The 20,017-nt window shown below is 44.5% G+C and overlaps 1 protein-coding gene across 3 annotated transcripts in view; it reads left to right on the top strand.

The window, feature by feature from the left end:
- The window catches only part of TBCD (tubulin folding cofactor D), a 2,437,462-nt gene that overhangs the window by 679,650 nt on the left and 1,737,795 nt on the right, over positions 1-20,017 (top strand). For all 3 annotated transcript variants that reach the window (XM_078654702.1, XM_078654704.1, XM_078654703.1), the window contains one exon: positions 11,001-11,095. In XM_078654702.1, the coding sequence (XP_078510828.1) occupies positions 11,001-11,095 (95 nt within the window). The remainder of the gene's footprint in view (positions 1-11,000; positions 11,096-20,017) is intronic.

Raw genomic sequence — 20,017 nt, 5'->3', positions numbered from 1 at the left:
TCCCCCTTTAAGATTATCTACTCCTTTCCCATACCACCCGAGGTCCCTCTTGTTGGCTATAATTCCATCTCTCTGAGTTTTCCTGCTCCTGCAACCACTTATTAAAGGTAGTAGAAGACCTAGTGGAACCAGGCCATAAGTTGGAAAAACGGTACCGTGACGTGGTGGGTGGGTCTGTGTGTGTAGGAGGTTGGGTTAGAATTGCAGGAATATTCGCCTAGAGCTTTTCCACTCTGATTAAATGTATCATTGATTATTCCTCTGCAGTGTGCTCCCCAGCAAATGCACATAGTGTATACCCCACCATCAAAGCCAAAGCCTTTGTTCCCTACTACATCCTTCCCAAGTACAGAGTAAGCAGTGTCTGCGCTACGCTGGCCACCTCTTCCTCGTCCACAACATACTTCCAAAGCTGCCTTTTCCTTCCCCTTCCCCTATCATTTATTGCCACTCCTTGTCCCCACTTTGAATGCTGGAATCCTGATCAAGCCTCTATGGGAATCAAACCAAAGAATTTCAGCGTGCTTGCTCTGATTTGCAGCTCTTCCATTCCCAAAATTTATAATCTTGCATCCATATTAAGATCTTGCCCAAAGACTGAAATAGCTTTTTCTCCTGACTCGTGTAATAAAAATCCCAAATAAACAATTCAGATGTATAGACAGGCTGTTCGTCAGCTCCCTTCTTCCATCGATTGGTTCAGCTGTAATTTACGTTTTGCTCCTTCCCATCAAAGTATACAGCAAAGGGTCAGTCCACTACAGCCATTGACTCTCTTCCACTGAGTGATGACATTTTTTTCAGATCACATGTGCTCATCTGTCTAAAAAGAAAAGTACTTAAGTGGCAGTGCTAGTAGGCCAATACTTTAATTTGCCACTACTTTTCTCCTATTCTTTATCCTATTTTACTTTTTGAAGTCAATCTTGTGTTTTAAACTATGTCTTCAGATAACAATAATTCCAAGCCAAGAGTGCCTTTTTGGGCTGATAAGATGAATATATTCATGTAATGTGCAGTAGAACTCAAAATAGTTTCCTTACCTGTTCTAGGTGCACTTGTGTGCTAAAAGTTGTCCATTCCGTTCTATTAAAGTTATATGCAATGGATTTTGGTTTTATTTTAAACATTTTTATTGCTACCGTGTGCCTCCGGATTTAGATAGTGGAATGTTTTCTTTTTTCTATTTATCTTTTTCGCATATGCTTGTAATAAACCTATTTTTTGCTTTTCTTGGGAATTCTGTTGTCTTCTCGTATAACTTAATAAGTAATGCTTCTGTTTTTTTTTTAATGTTGTCGTTCCAGTTCATGTGCATCTTTTAGTAGTGGAAGCTCCAAGGAGTCACAAGTGCATTAGTGGACCCAGTGTATGGTTTCTTTGACAGTAGAGTCAGTGTTAGAAAATGTATTTGTTATACTTCCAGTGAATAATAAATAGAGCATCACTGTGCGTCGGTGTCTTCAGTATCCAACCTTCACCATGAACCTTGGCACTTTAATGACCCATATGTTCTAAAACTGGGGTTTCTTTACTATTATCTGAATACCGCCGAGGAATACATCTACTGATGAACAACCTTTCGTGCTTTTCATTTTTTTATTTTAACTAGCTAGTCCCTGTGTCATTTTTAAAGATCTTTATTTTCGCAAAGTTGTTTGGCTTCTTGGTGGCTTGACAGCATTGCTTTGCTTTTCGTGGCGGAACTGACGTAGCTCCATGTCGGTTTCCATTAGCACCGGTCCCGAGTTTCCAGGTTACAGGGCCTCCTGCAACGTTTTCATTATTTCACGAGAAAGTAACGGAGGGAGGGAGGCTCCTCTCGAAAAATACAGAAGTAACTTAGCACTGCGACCTGTAGATCCCACCCGGGACGTAGCCAGGATGTAGTTGTATGCCCTCAGTTCAGCCGGTTCAGATGTCTGTGTGTAAATTCACTTGTATTCTCATTGTAGGGGGAGGGGGTTGGGGGGTGGGTCAGAAATAGTGGAAATTGGCACGGAAGACCCAGTGGTCTGGAAAAGCGCTTGTCTGACTGTAGCTGATATCTGCCTTCGTGTGGGAGGTACGAAGAGCATGCCTTGAAGCCTCATTGCTCAGAGTCCCCCAGTAACACAGCAAAGACCATCCCCAGGGGACGACAGACGCCTACACGCCAGTATGATGGGCCTGGGCCCCTGCTTGTGAAACCATTAATGAACCACTGGATATATAAACGTTTGGGGTTAAACCCGCGTATTTGTTGAGCTCATACGAGCCTGAACGTTCAAAAACTGTCGGACAACAATGGAGGCACCGAGAGTGTTTGCTACTGTTTCTTGGCACAAAAGCGCTCCTATTAACTGAAGAAAGGTGTCTGTCCCCCTGCCTGGTATTCGTCAGCCTTCTGCCACATCCTGAAATGAATATCATTAGCTCGCTGCAGTGACTCTCGGCGAGCTGCTTCAGCTAATAAACTAAGCAAATATCGCCTGCAAGACGCTCCACAAACAGAAAAATACAGCCCGGAGGTGTCGTTTTTATTAAGAAACGTTCAGCAGGGCAGGCAGGGCTCTCTGTTCTATATTGACATTGCTGCTCTCCCTTTCTTGGACATTTTGTTCAGAAACACCTGTGGGGACTAAAAGCCGTATCTTGTGACAAAGATGGATCTCTGGTTGTGCCATGTGCGATGCCAGATGACGTGATTTTGGTGCCAAAGCTGTATGTGAGGACCTGGTCGCACTCTCAGATTGTATTGGGGTGCCTGAGGAGAAACACAGGTTGCCTGGTGGCACCTAAGTGATATTTCTGGTTCCTGCGTGGGACCAAAAGAAAATGGAAGTTTATGTCACATACTGTGTGCTAAAAGTCATACAAGGACGAGAGGCGCAGGCGTGCAGATTGAATTAGTAGCAGGCATGCGAAGTACATGGCAGCTGCTGTAGAAGAAGCTGTATGAGGAAATAAGAAATAGGTTTAAAGTAAAGAGGTGGCTTTGTAAGACTGTCAGAACGTGCAGAGCACGAACAATATCTGGGCGAGGCTGTCTGCCCTTTCAAAGGGTTTCACAGCATCAGGCAAGAAAAAAAGGTCGTAGGAGGTAAAGAAGCAAGCACAGGAAGCCTAGCATGTGATCTTTCAAGACAACTTCCAGTTTAGCCAAAGCAGCAGATGAGGAGTTAAAATGGGATCTTTCCTACTTTGTAATCTCATTCGCTTTTTTCATATAGTATTACACACTCCATTTAAGTGACTTTTTTGTGTTTTAGATTGTCATGGATGTTTGTATAGTACGGGTTGCGCCTGTAGCAGTATCTGCCTTTTGAGCTTCCACTAAACCTCTGCATGGGACCTTAAGGTGGCTGCCCCTGCCTCCATATTGTTTGCGTTTTCAGTTTCTTGGCATAAAAGTTGCGCTGCTATGCCTTAACGTGCTACAGTCTGTTTGTGTGTGTTATTCACAAATCTAAGAAAGGGGAGGCCTAGAGTCTTATTATAAGTCCTTTAGTTCTGGCTCTACATCATTATAAACTTGTAGGTATCCCTGCAACTAGTTGTGGCAAAAAAACTTTTTAAACTGTTATGTAAAATAGTTTTACATGCCAGAGCTGTGCATGTAGTTGTGCACCATAAGTGATGTACCCTGTCCCTTCTTGATTGTGCTTCCTCGATAGTTCTCTAATTACGACCGACATGTTTGGATTGCAATATGTTTCGGTAAGGGATTTTTTTTCTTATGCATAGCCTTTGGCCTTTTTGTGTAAGCTGATCAGAATAACTTCTGCATCTTGTTACTATGTTCACACCTGCACTCTGTTGCCATCAGTCAAAGTTCCCTCTGGAACTTGCTGGATTGGATTCAGAGTGAGGGTGCACCAAACCTTGGTGGCATTGGATGTAATCACCGGAAAGTGAGGTAAGTACAGGGGCTACCCGGTGCAGTATCAAGCATTTTTTCTGTCAGCAGAGGTATGGGGGTAGCAAGACCCTCCCTCGGAGGCCACTGTCACTGGAACTACACAATTGATGCAACCCTAGGGAAGGGTAAAGTAGCTAGTTACAAGTGATGTAACCGCAGGGAAGGGTAAAGTAGCTGGTTACGAGTGATGTAACCGCAGGGAAGGGTAAAGTAGCTGGTTACAAGACCGTTTTTCCTCAGCTAACCTGTTGAAGGTTCCCATTTTGTCAGGCCCAAGGAGGTGATGCGGAGGACTCAGCAGAAAAAGGACCACAGGATCTAGACTCTCATCTGCTTCACAGACTGCATTGCACTATTGAGTTGAGCCAAACTCTGTGCATGGAATCTGCAAATGGGTCTGTCGACTGTGCCACCTGCTATGTTGCAGATATCTAGGGATAACTTATTCATTTGCTCTGAATATGGGTATTTGTAATAAGAGTCGGGTACTGCTCCTCCCATATGCTGTCTGCCATAATCTCAATTTGCAGGCAGCAGTAGTAAACAAGCACCACCTAGTCACAAAGTATAGAACATCCGCACAAGATGAAACACATGTCAGGTCTCATCCATCGCTGGGGCATATCAGTAGTCTTGTAGGAGGAATAGGAAAAAGCAAAAGCACTGAGGAGTTGTGGCTCCTATGAGAATCATCTCTATGGACGCCCAATACTTCCAATCCTTTTGGAAAGTATCCCCCAAACCAGAGTCTCACTGCACCAAGGAGTATGCGACTACAGCTCCTTCTCATTTGGTCCACTTCCTTGCTATCTTTCCTATGGTGTTGTGGACTCCATGGTCAGATTTGTCAAGCACTTCGGATCGGAAGGTACTAAACTCTTCCCGGCTTTACACAGATCTTGCTCAGGTTTCACCTTTTCAATCTGTCCTTGATAGCTTCTTCTTCCTTGATGCTCCAATTGCAAAAGTTAAAGGCTAGTGGTAGATCCCTCTGGTTGCAGTCAGCCTCCCCACTGTCTGTGTTATGTTTTGACAATGAAGGTTTGAGATTTGGAAGAAACAGTTCGCAAAGTTAAGGCTCGCTTAAAGATAACAGGGTAGCTGGAAGACTTAAAGCATTGAACATCGGTCTGAGCCTTAGTTAGGAGGAGGACTTTGCGGGACAGAGACGGAACTTCAGACAAATTAGAAAAGGAAGATCATGAGGGTAACATTTCAGAGCAGTTTAAGAAGAGTCCCTACCTGAAAAATGTAGCGGGTCAGCATTCTTGGCTGCATGGTTCCCGCTGGCATTAGTTGGCTTACCCTTCGAATCCCTCACCTTTTTAGTTTTTCCCTTCATGCTGTCTCTGACTTTTTCCGATCACCTACCTCTTTCAACCCTGTATATTTGTCGGGAATGCACCAGTTAACGCTTACTGTGCATGCAGCTTCCTTGTATGTGCCCCCTCACTAGTAGCGAGGGAGAGGTAGTCTCTTGACTCTGACAGTAATCCTCCAAGCTCCCTTTGAGGACTGTCCGAAAGGTGGAATGGTAACACGACCTACCAGCTCAGTCCAGAGCAGGGAAAAAGGAATAGGAGCAGGGACAGTGCAAGCAAAACACACCATGCAAGCAAGGACCCCTCACAGGAGATTCCTTCTTCGGGACAGCATTGTAATAAGCGGCCTCCGAATCGGGACTGAAGACCCTAAATGAACAAGTGTCACACTGACAATATATATATATATATATATATATATATATATATATATATATATATCTCAAAGGGACATATTACTGGGTACTTCAGTGGGCATGGCGGTATTCAACCTGAAGGCAACAGAAAACACACAGAGACCCAGCAGCTCCAGAGAACTGCCAGACAAGGCAGCGGTAGGGTAGGGGGCAAAGAGACCAAGAAACATGAAGCACAGGAATTTAGCAGGAGGTAAGTATACCTGGGGCGCAGTAAACACAAACCGGGGAAGGGAGCAACATAACTAAATTGGGGGAAATGCTATATTGATGGACCAACTAAGCTAGAGCCATACAATAGTTTCTAAAGTCACCAGGCACCATCTTTCTAGTATGTAGCGTTTTGATAGCTGCCTGGTGGGGCTGTGCTCCCACTGCTGGCTCTGACCTGGATTTGTCTGTCCTTCCCCTTCTTTGTATGAGCCAGCTACCAAGAACAGGTAGTCGACAGCCTCCAACCCTTCCCTCTCATCGTGGATCTCTTGGACAGAAACAGACGTGCACCTATGCCTCTTTCCCAGTGTGTCCATAGATGTAATACTGACAACCCTCAGCTGTGTTATTTGTGTTTGCCTACTAAAAATTCTCATCAGAATTTGACTCCAGACTCTTGGCAGTTCCTGGACTTTGGGGTCCTGGTGTACCCAAGCCTCCTGGGATCGTTATGGGCTATCTTCATCGTAGCATCGTATAAGAATTAATTACTGGGCAGGGAATTGCTTAGTATGTATGATCAATCCCCATATTCACAAAGATTTCCTTTATGTATTTCTCATAGACAAGCCACCGTACAAGTCCGTTATGGAGAGACATTGCCTGTTACCAGAGGATGAGGCCTGTGAGAGACAAGTCAAGAACTCTGTGTTTCTCTCTCCATTCTTATATATCATTTACCCTTGGAAAGATTGTGTTGTGATGGTGGTTCTCTTTTTTTGTGGTAGATTAGAGGATTATCAGAGTTTGTCACCTCGTACCCACGTCCTTTTCAGAATTGTGGCATTCGGTGGTTGTGCTGGTGTGAACTTTGCAACTCCTGTAATTCCTGTGTGGCTCCCAATCCATAACACCAATCTTCCGCATTGAGAATTTGTTTTTGAAACACAGAATTTATTTTTACAAGTTTGGCGTATGGCTGTTAAAACCAATGGAATACGTCCTCCAAACTTTTGGTACACTGAAAGGAACCGCCTTAACAACGGTCCCTTTCACTGTTCAGAGATGACTGCTGGGCCGGCAGTCATCTCTAAATTTGGCATGTGGAGTGCTGTTGAAATGGCAGAGACAATGTCCTCCGCCACCCCGCCAATGTCCTCCTTCTCCCAAAGTCTAGATGTTCATCAGAGCTATTCATTTAAAAAATAATAGGTATATATTCCCAGATAGGTAGGGCAGTTAGTATCAAACTCCGTTTTAAAAAGTACTGGTACCATTTAGGACCAAGATGCTACCAAATCATTTTAATTAAGGATTACGCAGTGCTCTGGTGCAAAAGGTGCTGAAATCAATAGACCAGGCTTTTTTACGGGGTAGAGATTGCAAGTCCCCCGCAATCTGCAGAAATCCTTACTTGAATCTCAGTTCATTTACTGTGTTGCAGAATATCAAGCATGCTGGGATAAATCTGCCAATTACCCTAGTTTCTTAACAGCTCTCACTGAAAGGGACTAAGAGTTCACTCAGAATGCCAGTACTGCTAAGAACCTGTAAAAAGCCCTCCCTCGCAAAAGTGATCTCGGATTCTAAACCCAGAAAATTGAACTTCCTGGTTGTTAGGGGAAATTTGCCTAGTGGTGAGTTAATGCAGTAATCATGGATCTGGTCATTGGTGATTGGATAACCCGGACACAGCTTAGGAGGGACCAGTGTCAGTTCTAACTGTTTCAGAGTCTATGTTCAGGTAATCGTCTGGTGCACCAAACCAAGATACAATCTACTGACAAGCCTCAAACAGGGCAAAACCGGTCTTGGGCGGCTTTTATTCCAGTACAGGTAGGACCTGGTCTGGCAGTTCCACTGAGCTGTTTCTAATAGACCAGGGTAAGATTGATTTCATATGGCAGGGGTGTTACACAGGCCCCTGCAGCCCCTGCCATGAAGGGGGAGGCCCGAGCTGCAGGGGGGCCCCCTCAATACAGTACTCAGGCCTGATAGCTCCGGATTAAATCCTGAGCGGGGGGCCCTCTGTGTACCTTGCAGGGGTGGGGGGGCTCAACTTTCGTTATGCCACTGTCATATGGCTGGGTCTAAACTGAGGTAGCATGGTGGGCAAAAGCAGGATGAGTTGGAATGCCACCTGAGCGATTGCTAGTGCTAGACTTATTGCAAGAATTTCTCGTATCACTTTTTGTGTTTTTGAAAATATCTTTGGGACCTCTTCTCACTCCCTTTGCAATTGGACAAAGCCAATCCGATTGACAAAGTACAGTGGCCAAATGTTATCTTCCAACTTTGTCAATGGAGCAAAGGACACTAGACATCCTTTATTCAATTTGATGTATCGCCATCACGTGTCTCTGCCTCTATCTGCTACAAATTACGTTTTAAGGGCTGCAAAGGGCTTGAAGGCAGCATGCTAATGCTCTATAAAACACCTAAAATAAAATAAATTAAAGTAGGCATGCAGGAGGCATCAGTCTAATTAAAAGACATTTCAGAGACCCACAGAACATCAGCATTTGCAGTGCTATCTGTACCCAGAAATATACTGTAACAACAGAATTGAAATGTTTTACAAACGGCTTGCCATTTGACCATTCACCAGCCCTCTCAAAGCACAGAGGCACTAACCTATTTTGTGCTGGATTACAATAAAATAACTCAAACCAGACCTTTCTATGGCCGTTAACATGGTAGATCTTTCTATTTCAGGCAATTGCCTTACCAAGATTTCCATCAAACCCAAGGTTTGCATTGGCTCAGTCCTTTCTTTAAAATACAGCCAGTGTCACCTGTATACCTCTATTCAGGTCTCACCTTCTCCCAGCAGTATACAGAGTTTGGAAGAACTGTATGGGATAACCTTTGACCTGATCAGCACTTACTTTGTAAATAAGGGTGCCCAGTACCAAGGTTGTGTAGACTTGATACCACCTCATGACTCTTTCATACACTATCAAACACTCTTTCAAGTTCTATTTCACTCCTGTTTTCTTTCTTTGTCACTGTTTTTCCGATTTTCTTTTCCTCCTCCTTTTCCCATTTGTTTCTTCTCCTTTCCTTTTTGTGTTTTCACTCTTGCTCTGGGTCAATGTCTGATATGGAAAAATAAGTGCTGCTTCCTAACAATGAGTGCTAGTGGGCTCCACCTACAACCACTGGCTCAAATTAAGCTCTGCTCCTGATTTTTGGGCAAATGTCTGCCCATTTCAGTGGTTGCGCTAAATGTCAACAATCTCGTGAATGTTTGGCAGAAACTTCACAAAGCTGCAGATGGATCTGAACTTGAATAAACTTAAACATTCAGGCTTAATAACTTGGTGTCCCCTTTCCCAGACTAATGTATCTCAAAAGTCGTCCTTGGTGATAACCAGCACCAAGCTTCCGTAACGTCCTGCTGTACTTCTCTCTCTCTGTTTAGCAGAACAGGTGAACATCTCTGTTTATGTACAGGCCGGATATCTTCGCAGTCACGGACTTAATGGATTTTGATTAGTTTATCATTTACCTTAAAATGACTTCACGCCCTGAATTCTGTAACAGGCTTCAGTGATAATGTTTTAAAGATACATTTTCATTGGTAGATGTTCACATCTCACCACGTTTCGCTGCTGGCATGGGTATATTTGCCACACCAGCCCTCATTTGTATATTGGTGTGGGATCCTTTCTTTCAGGGCCGGACTGGCCATAGCGGGCACCGGGCAATCCCCCGGTACGCCGCACGGGTCGGGCCGGTTTTGGGCCCCTGGGGGACGTTTTTGTTACAGGGCCGTTTTTGCAGCATAGCTGCAAAATCTGCCCTGTACTAAAATCGGCCGAAAACCGGCCCGCAAAGAGCTCGACGGCACCTGCAACCCCCCCCCCCCTTAGTGGGGAGGAGGGTGGGGGGACGAGCACTTTGCCAGGGCCGGTTGTTATTCCCAGTCCGGCCCTGCTTTCTTTCGTCAGCCCTCCGTTTAGATGCCTTTGGTGAGAATAGCTAGAGGTCCGTGCCTTGTAATAGGGACTATTACATTCAAGAACAGACAGTATGGACCAGACGCTTGTGGAGTTGCAGTTGTGACTTTTTTTTTTTACATCTTCCCCATTCTTTTGGTGTGTCGCCTCATCCCTGCTCCCAGCCCTGCCTCTTTCCCTAGGTGTGTTAGGGTGTTGTTGCTCCCAAATACTACCTGTACGTACTTCCCTGTGTGCAGCCCAGCCTAGTAAATTAGAAGCTTTTGCTTGCCTGAATTGTTTTGTGTAGAATGAAGTTGAGAGTGTGTATTGAAGGCGAAAATGTGTGCATTGTCAGAACTCATATGCTGACCTTGGGAGAAAAATGGTTCAATTTCCAAAATATATTCAAAGCTGACGTTTGACTGATCAATCATGTGGCAATCGACAGACTTATTACTAATACCATAACTTTGGTGTAAGCAGCACAGGGTTATGTATTACCCATGTAAAGATTTTCAAATTACTGCTGGAAGGAAACACTGCCTGATGCACGGAGGTCTATAAATCACGAATATGGTGGCCATTAATGTTCTCTTGTCTGATGTGGTCTCAATTTGAACACTAATATTAGTAGCTTGGGAAGATTTTCCCTGAACTCAGGTAGCTCTTAGTGTAGAAAAGGTTGTCGACCCCTGCTGTAGATCATGGATTCGGTAGTCTGCATTTTATTTTGCTGAAGGTGCAAGCTACAGTGCTTAAAGATACCATCTACAAAGCACAGTTCTGTTGCCTGAGTGAAATATTTGTATCTTTGTTTGCAGGACGACTGTCGGTGTCGTTAGCGAAACATGAGAACCAAAAGGACAGTTTTATTGTGTTGCTTCTGGAAGCCATACAGTCCACAGTCTAACTCTGTCATATTGCACTCACATTTTGGAAAAATAGAATAATTCACACAGTGGGTGACTTACCTGAGATAAGTCTGCATGTTAAGATAACATCTGTAGGTAATCCACCCTTTGTACTTACAGCAGTAGAATTGGCAAAGCCAAGCGGCCTGGTTCTTTGTACTAATGCATGACATGTTGACATACTGTTTGATTGTGTTAGCATATTAAAGCCTCAACTGTTGGATTTGCAGTGCTTGGTTTTTCTTCTACTAGACTGTGAGGATTAAGCCAAGTATTCTTTTAAGTGTCTGCTGTACTATGAATTTTAGAACCTGCTGTATCATTACTAGGGTTAACCTGTCATCTGTTTATAGTTTTCAGGAGACTGAGAATGCATGGCATGGTGGATGTCTCGCCCTGGCGGAACTGGGCCGGCGGGGACTGCTGCTGCCCTCCCGACTTGAGAATGGTAGGATTCTAACCTAAAGGATAAGTCTTTTTTCTGAAATTGTTCTTGGTTATTGCTTTTTAGGATCATATTCGATAACATTTTAAGCAGTATTTGCTGTGTATCTATTTATTTGATTGACTATGAGCTCTTCATGCAGCTGATTGTTCTGCTAACAGACCGAATCTGAACCCCTCTTGTTCATTTTGTAGTCTGAAGCTCTTAAAGGAATAGAGTTTGAGCATAGTGAACCTGTTGTGTAGATGGCAGGTCCTTACTACAGTTATTTACAATCGATCTCTACTCGCACGCAAGCCTAATCAAAGTTCTACCGCTGGTCGTCTTGTATCAGAGGCAAATGCTAGTAAAACTAGTTAAGTCTTAGCTGCATGGAAAGGCTGCTTTATACTAGGTTATACAGTTGAGTGCTCTAATAAGTATATTTCCAACCATTCATAAGTTTGGTTGTGCAAGGTGGCGTGCAACATTATCTTAACTACCCAGGTAGACTGGCAGATAGCTTACATCTTACCAAGCCTTTTGTTCATTGATAAATTCAAGTTATGTTTACTCGGATTAGATTTTTGATCATGATTCTGGCTCAGGTCAAGCCTTGGTGACACAAGGATTAAAGGTAAAACTATTCTGCTGTGTGCTGCTGTATGATATTGTGTAGTTAAAGCGAAAAGGTGGTGTATAGTCGTGTGTAATGCTGTTAAAAAGATCTTTCGAACTTTATATGCGAACTCAAACTGAGCGACTCGCAGGATAATCTGCTCAGGGCGCTCTAAGATGATTTAGACACCAATTAACTCATAAAAATATTATGGAATGTAAATATGTTTGTAGATTAAGACACAGGTTTGTAAAATAAATTGCACTAGGTCTCTTAAATTCCAGTGAAGGAGAATGAATTGTAGATCCATCTTGGTTAGTAGTTATGCGCGGATTACTGTTGTTGGTAAGAGTTTACTGTTGGTTAATGGACAGCACATTGTTTCACTTGCTTTACTAGAACTGTCCGGAGCAGACAACTTAAAAACAAATGTGAAGTTTGCTTACATGTGAAAGGAGTCCAGACCAGCGGGGCATATTAATTTTCATGCAGAATTTAAACATGTTGACTTTTTTACCGTTTTTGTATTTTTTTCGGAGTTGTCTGTCTGAATTTTCAGGCTTACAGTAAGTATGTAGAACCTTCAAAAAGAAAGAAAGAAGGAATGAATGGCGCCTAGAAGCAAGGCTCAATGGTTGTTAACATGTATTTGTGACATTGTTCCTGCTGATTGAGGCACTGATTTAATGTAATGGCAGCTCAACTGAGTTGCAGATTAGTTTGAGTAGGGGACATCTGCGCAGTTAGTCTTGACAGGGAAGCCGGACAACCTGATTGCTGACTGAATAGCTATGTGAAGTGCTCGTCAAAAAGCACTGCCATAATTTATCCAAATGGTGTGTTACTGAAACACAACTTACACAAAACTGAGATACTGTAATTTTTGTAACTTCATCTTAGACTGGATGGTCGGTCATTTAGCAGTGCAGTTCACTCAGTTGATGTGCCCTGTTAAGCAATTATCTCAACTTGTGAGATAAGGAAGTGCCTTTTGGCATAGAAGCTACTGAATTTTGTAGCGTTACAGAGGAGGCAGATGCTCTGATGCAAATCCTCCACTTTGTGAGACCTTCTGATGGTATAACACAGAAAAACTTGATCTTTTCAGGGATAAAAGGGTTGCAGAGAGTGAGAGAGAGCACTCAACACTGACCTCCACTTTGTACTGCTTTGCAAATTAAACACTTAGGACTTGATTTAGGTCTCAGCAGTAAAGGTGTTTCTGTCACTTGTTTGACTGAATCACCACCCGCCGACTTGGCTGTTCGCCCACCCTTTTTAGATGTTGGCGGGTCCATAGGCGAAAGACCGCCAGAGTCCCGCCGCCTCCGGCAGGAATCTTCACCCATGTTGATGACATCATAGGCAGAAGCGGCTGTTGTCGGAACTCCAGCCAAGAGTCCCACCAAGCTGATCACGATATGTCTTTACATTTTGACAACTGTGGCGGGAACCTCTCCTACTTTGTGTTAGTGGAATTGAAGGAAAGGAGGTCAAAACATACATTTTTGCTGTTTTCCACTTCCATTTCCGTCTTGAACCCCAGCGTTCACGTTCCTCCTTTGCTGCTCCGACTCCACCAGGATGCTGAACGACCCCATTGTCACTGGGATCGAAGGTAAGCTACATGTACAATTGCCCTATTATGAATCGCCTGTTGACAATTAATGTAGCCTTGTATATTTTTGCATTGCTCTTACATACAATATTTTTCTTAGATGTAATGCAGTTGTGTACATTTTCCTACTTATCAAGGTAAATTGAACACACCTGTTCTGACACTTAAAAATGAAATTGTTTTTGTGGGTGTTGTCCTTGTGGTACCTGTGGGTGTGGATTCAATAATGTGTGTGTATGTGGCATGCAATATGTAACACAAAGGGCCATAACATATTGACTGTATATGTTTTGGATGCTAACATGACACAATGGAAGAAGAAGCCACAAATGGCTATTTCCACGTAACCAACAGGATTTCCTCGAGCCTCCGCGCACGCCGTTGTGTTGAAAGGACATATCAGAGCCCCTTCCGCACTGAGAATAAATCTTTTTAGTAGGCATATTAATAGCCCTGCTATCGCATGACTGAAACACTTTTTTTCTGGGAGAACAACTGAATTGATTCAGGTTGAGACAGGTTCGGAACCTTAGAGGGACAAAGAGAACTATTATCTCTTTTTGCAGGATCTTTAATGATGATGACTGGTCACTCCTCCAGCTTTTTCAAATGAGCTTAGAAACCAACATAAAAAATAAGGATTTCCTAAAATAGATTGGTCGCCCATCAAGCTTCTTTCGATAGATCCATAAATCAACGCACATATATAAAAATAAGGATTGGTGAGACCCATCCCTGGACTTTTTCGGCATTTGAATTCTACCTTGCAATCAGCACGAGGAATAAGCCTTGAGAAATTTACGCACAGTAACGAAACTCGTGTCGGCTGTTTTTGGCTGCTCTCCAACCGCCATCTTTGTGCAATACCGCCGGTATGACAGAGACGGAGTACTGTTAGCCAGCAGAGGATATTGCCACTGCGGCAGGTCAGCCAGCAGACATCTAAACGTAGCCGGCGAAATACCTTCAACTCAACAGAATACTTGAAAACTGCGCAATTGAGGGATAGCAGGAGTACCGCCAAGATCTAAATTAGGCCCTTAGTGCTTAGGAGCTATCTTCGAATTGGCATAAAAGACATGGTGAGAACTTAAACATGAGAAGTTCCAAAGAAAAGATCATATATCATTTTTATTACAGTGTCTTGGCTTTCTGATTCGTCAAGAGCCAGGATGATGACGAAACCCAGGAATTACCTGGTTACTTTTCTCATACTCTGGAGCACTGGAGAACGTAGCACACTCATAAGACCCTGTCTGTTTGGTCATAGTATTGCAGAAGTAGTGCACTTTCAAAGTAGACTATGGGGTAATAAGTATATGGTAACAGGGAGGAAGAAGAACCAAAGGACATGTGGACAAAGCAAAAAAAGTTCCAGATTCCAGCCGGTGATTGACTGTAGGTCAGAGGGAACCCTGAAACGAAAGATATGTGGCGTCCACTTCCTTAGGCCACTGCCTCTTTTGCTGTCCTAGAAGTGCAGCCCCCTTCACTGCCTGTCTACATGTATTCAACCTACTGCTTAGTGATATGTCTTGGTGTGGACCTGAAATCCCTTCTCTTCCACAGCACATGCCTCCATAGTCTCATTCATGAGTATCTCAATTGTTCTTGTGTTCGCTTATGCAGTCTCTACTGTAAAAGTCTCAATTTTGTTAGTGGTAAGTGCAAATTGGGTCTGATGGCAACTCAACTTGCTCCATTTCCTGTTCCAGATCTCCAGGATTGAATCCTGATATCTTTCAAGTCAAACACGTTTCCCAACTCTCCAAACTTTTGTGCAAGAAGCAAAAGCTCTTTTTTGGAATGATCTGGTTGATCCAGAAAAGTACCTATTGGATTACGACATTTGATTTTACATGCATGTAGAATGTTGGCATTGATTTTTCTGAAACAGCCATGCTTTGATTCGTTGTGTTTGTGTATATACATCTTAATGAATTAATTTAATGAATCACACTTTTGTGTGAAATGGTTGGAATTACTTTGATGCCCTCCTTGCATGACTTCCATTAGTAGAGAGCTTGGTAGCTCTTGTGCTGAGGTGCGGTGTCATTTGTTTTAGTTTGTCCTGGCTTCCTCTGCAGATTCAGATTCGGAAAATAGCATGTTGATGCCTGGCAGGATCCTTATTATCCCTAAGTTGGTTAGCGGTGGGATTGGTTATACCTCATATTGTCTAATAAATGTTCTATGCGCACGTCAGGATAGGCACAGTGACTTAGACTAAGGAAAGTATGCCCAACCTTCATGTGATAATACTTCTGGAAGTATTGCAAGCAACAAGGCTTTGTCACTCGCTTTTCTCAGTGTCTTGTCTTACAAGGGTTCCATAACATATTTAAGGCTCCCTTCGTCCATGCTTTCTCCTCTTGAATGCTGCCAGATTTTGACTGTATCTTAAAGTATATTTACATAAAGCTTTAAGCCTCCTTAAGTGGGGTGGCTGTCTCCACTGATTAAAATGAATAAAGCCCTTGTTGGGGAAAGATCCAATTACTTATACTCTGGAGTCTCAGTGATCCCTCTGAGAGAGTCCACAACGCCAAGGGAGCCACTCACAGTTGAGGTATTGTATGGCACCCCTTGCCAAAGCACTCCCTCTCCCCTTTTTGGGGAAGGATCCAGTAGGTAGGCCTTGGAGTCTCAGAGACCCCTCTGAGAGAGTTCACTGTGTAAAGGGAGCCTCTCGCAACCGAGTTGGGGGAATGATACCACTTCCCCTGGGATCACAGCTTACTGGACTTTGGACGCAGCTATTACTCGTCTACCGGTTTGTGCCCCCGTCACCCTCCCGTTTCACCCCTTCATTCTCTGTCTACTTCCCCTGGTCCTACCCCCCTCCCCTGAATCTCTCCCCATGCCTGCTTTTTCGCTTACACATATTATCCTTATTGCTTGTCTCGACCTAACATGTAACTATGTAGCTATGCTCTAATAATGATGTTACCTTTGTAACGATGTAATCTGTAAATATGGTCTGATGATACTCATGTAAAGCGCTCTGATACCTCCCGGTCTAGCCAGCACTATATAAAACCTTTAAAATAAATTAGTGTTAATGAAATAACTTTAGTTTACCTTGGCCACGTTAGAATGTTGCCTTTAATCTGTTGCTGTGCATGTTATGACAAAGTGCATTACTATCCTGTTCTGGGCCTTGTCACGTCTTCTTACCTGCCATGCTCCTAACAAAACATAAACATGTATAGCAGTGCCTCATCTTTCGATGTGTAAATGTATGTATCTACCCCAGGGTCCATTTCTAAATGCTCTGCTAACAACCCTACTGATAGCCTACTGATGTGCTAATAACCCTGTTGACAGCAAATTCACTAGCCTAGTTTCCTGCAGAAATACAGGTCCACATTCCTTGGCAGGTTTACTGCCACACTGGCACGTCTGCGACATTCTTCGCATACTTAGGTGGCTCCGTGTTCATGAAGTGTACATGTTCTTCATGCAAAGATCACTGGCACCTTTTGTCTGAAGCGTTTGGTAAAATATTTTCTATTGCTATGTATACCGTAATAGTCGTTGTGAAGTTCAGGGGTATGCTGTTAGTGGTGAGCATTGAGAATAGCTGATTTTCAATTACACACTGCATATTTTGTTTTATCTGGATATTTATATTGCATGGACCTAACTGGGCAGTGGGGCACTGTAGGTAGCCAACTGGGTACATATCCCACCTGTGAGACACTTACAAGTTGGTTTAGAATGAAAAGTTATGCAATGCAATTAATCGGAGTGGAAACATAATTATCTTGAGGCGGCACTGACTGGGAAGCATCAGAAGAGGTGGTTGGTTAGTTCTTTCCTAAATTGTACCAATTAGTGAGACAATCTAAGGGGAAAAGTAGGTTGTATTCAAAGTCTTAGTTTATACACCAAACAGCCTGTTGATGTGTTTGTTCTCTGTAGATCTTTTGGAATTCGAGGTTTACACTAGATGTATCTGAAGTAGAGCTCATTACTCCAGATGCAATGAGTTTAGAGGCTTGGTTGTCAGTTTTTCCTTCAGGTAAGGATAATGCACCACACGTTAAAATAGACACACAACAGCAAAGAGCTCTTCAACATCGTGACTCACTGGCCACCTTCTTCCATCGCAAGATCGCAGACATCCGCGACAGCTTCAGCACCACGACCGCTTCGACAACCACTGAGGCTCCCACCCGCACCAACCGCCTGCTCTCCTGGACCAACGACAACGACACCGTCAAGATCATGAACACCATCCACTCCGGATCTCCGTCTGACCCTTGTCCACACCACGTCTTCAACAACCACCATTGCACCCCATCTCCGGAAAGCCATAAACATCTCCTTCGAGACTGCAACCTTCCCGGAGAGCTGGAAACACGCTGAGATCAACGCCTTACTTAAGAAAACCAAGACGGACCTCAAGAACTTCCGGCCAATCTCCCTGCTCCCGTTCCCGGTGAAGGTCATCGAGAAGACCGTCAACAAACAACTGACCCACTACCTTGAGGAGAACAGCATCCTGGACCCATCCCAGTCTGGGTTCCTCAGCAACCACAGCCATGAAACCGCCCTCATCGCCGCCACCGATGATATCGGGGCCCTGCTAGACAAAGGAGAAACCACAGCCCTCATCCTGATGGACCTGTCAGCGGCCTTCGACACGGTCTGCCACCGCACACTATGAACACACCTCCATGAAGCCAGGATCCAAGAGAAGACCCTGGACTGGACCACCTCCTTCCTCTCCGGCAGAACACAGAGCGTCAGTTTCCCCCCCCCTTCTGCTCCGAAGCCACTGAGATCATCTGCGGCGTACCCAAAGGCTCATCCCTCAGCCCAACGCTGTTTAACATCTACATTGCACCGTTCGCCCACGTGACCCAACAGCACGACCACAACATCATCTCTTAAGCCGATGACACCCAGCTGATCCTCTCCCTCACCAAGGACCCCCACACCGCCAAAACCAACCTCCACGAAGGAATGAAGGCCGTCGCCGAATGGATGAGGAACAGCCGACTAAAGCTGAACTCAGACAAGAAGGAGGTCCTCATCCTCGGATCCACCCCCTCAGCCTGGGACGCCTCCTGGTGGACGACCGCACTGGGAACAGCTCCAATACCCACCGACCACGCACGCAACCCAGGGGGTCATCCTCGACTCCACCCTCTCCATGACTAAGCAGGTCAACGCCATCTCCTCCTCCTGCTTCAACACCCTCCGCATGCTCAGCAAGATCTTCAAGTGGATCCCCACCGAAACAAGAAAAACAGTTACCCAGGCCCTCGTCAGCAGCAGGCTGGACTACGGAAACGCCCTCTACGCAGGAGCCTCGGCCAAACCCCTGAAACGGCTTCAACGCATCAGAATGCCTCTTCACGCCTGATCCTCAACATCCCCCGCCGCAGCCACATCACACCCCATTTTTTTTTTTTAGAGTTTTATATAACGCGAACTAGACCAGAGAAATCGGGTATCAGAGCGCTTTACATGAGCACCAGTTTCGTTACAAATGAACTCATTCATTTTTGTTAGGCACGTGGAGATTAAGTGATTTGCCCAGAATCACAGGATTTTGAGCGTCGCTGCCGAGACTCGAACCCGGTTCCCCAGCTTCGAGGTCGACTGCTCTAGCAATAAGGCTACATCCTCTCCCAATGCTTGAAATGTTAATTGTTAACTTTAGGGTATTTCCGTGTTTTATTGCTAATTTGAGCCAGTGTGGCATTTTGGTATCATGAACATCTCCTCACCGTCTGCATTTTGGGATTATCTCTGGTTCTGTTATAAAGCGTGATGCCCGGCCTCTTGCCTTATGTGGGTGGTATCCTTCAGAAGTGGCCATCTCTACAAGGCGGTGCTCAGAGAAGAGGGCCTCATTCAACTCAGTTTTGACTACAGTGCCATCCTTCACCCTGCCCTAGGTACTCTGGAACCTACCCGTTGTGGTGCACACGAGAGGTGGGGTTCACACCGTAGGTTGGCGCTAGGGATGTGTATATCACAGACTTGGTCACCAGACCTGGTGAGGAATTTTCCTGGCCCGTCCTGGCACCAAAAGGTTGTGAAGTTTTGTTCAGGGCCGTACTGGGGGCAAAGTTATACTTCGGTTCTTCAGAGTCGAATGAGTGCTGGTCCTGGGGGAGAAAACACGCAAAAACACAATGCATGCTGCATGCAGAAATATCGATACAAGCTGCAAAACCTACACACTAAGATTGAGGCGTAATCCCAGAAATCTCCATGCCACATGTAGATCCACACAACGTCAAATGCCAAGCATGGTATGTGTGCAACAGTTTGTCCATCATGCAAGCCTTGGAGGACAGTGATGCACAATTCCAACAGTGCCCAGAGCCGCACACAAACCCACATTCCGGAGAGTACAACAGCGCTAAGAGCCACACCAGTGACACACATGCCCTACACAAATACGAATATCATAACATGGCATGACATTGCATAACATAAATCAATGTAACAAAAGAGAACTTTAGATGAGTGAGACATCAAGGATTATAGTGAGGTCGAGGTGTGCCTCAACCATTCCCTCGAGCACCCCTCAAGCAGCCGCCTTCTCATTGTGGCTTTAGGGGCAGCCATTTTGTGGTCAGATTCTGCTTAATCATCTGTACGTGCAGACGGAACTTGGCTGCTGTTCAAGCCCAACTGCTCCAAAATCCCGACAAAGAGTTATATGGTTACCAAAAAGAACAGTTAA

The sequence above is a fragment of the Lissotriton helveticus genome, chromosome 7, assembly GCF_964261635.1.
Source record: "Lissotriton helveticus chromosome 7, aLisHel1.1, whole genome shotgun sequence".
Lineage (NCBI taxonomy): Eukaryota > Metazoa > Chordata > Amphibia > Caudata > Salamandridae > Lissotriton > Lissotriton helveticus.
This window is presented reverse-complemented; position numbering and strand designations above follow the sequence as displayed.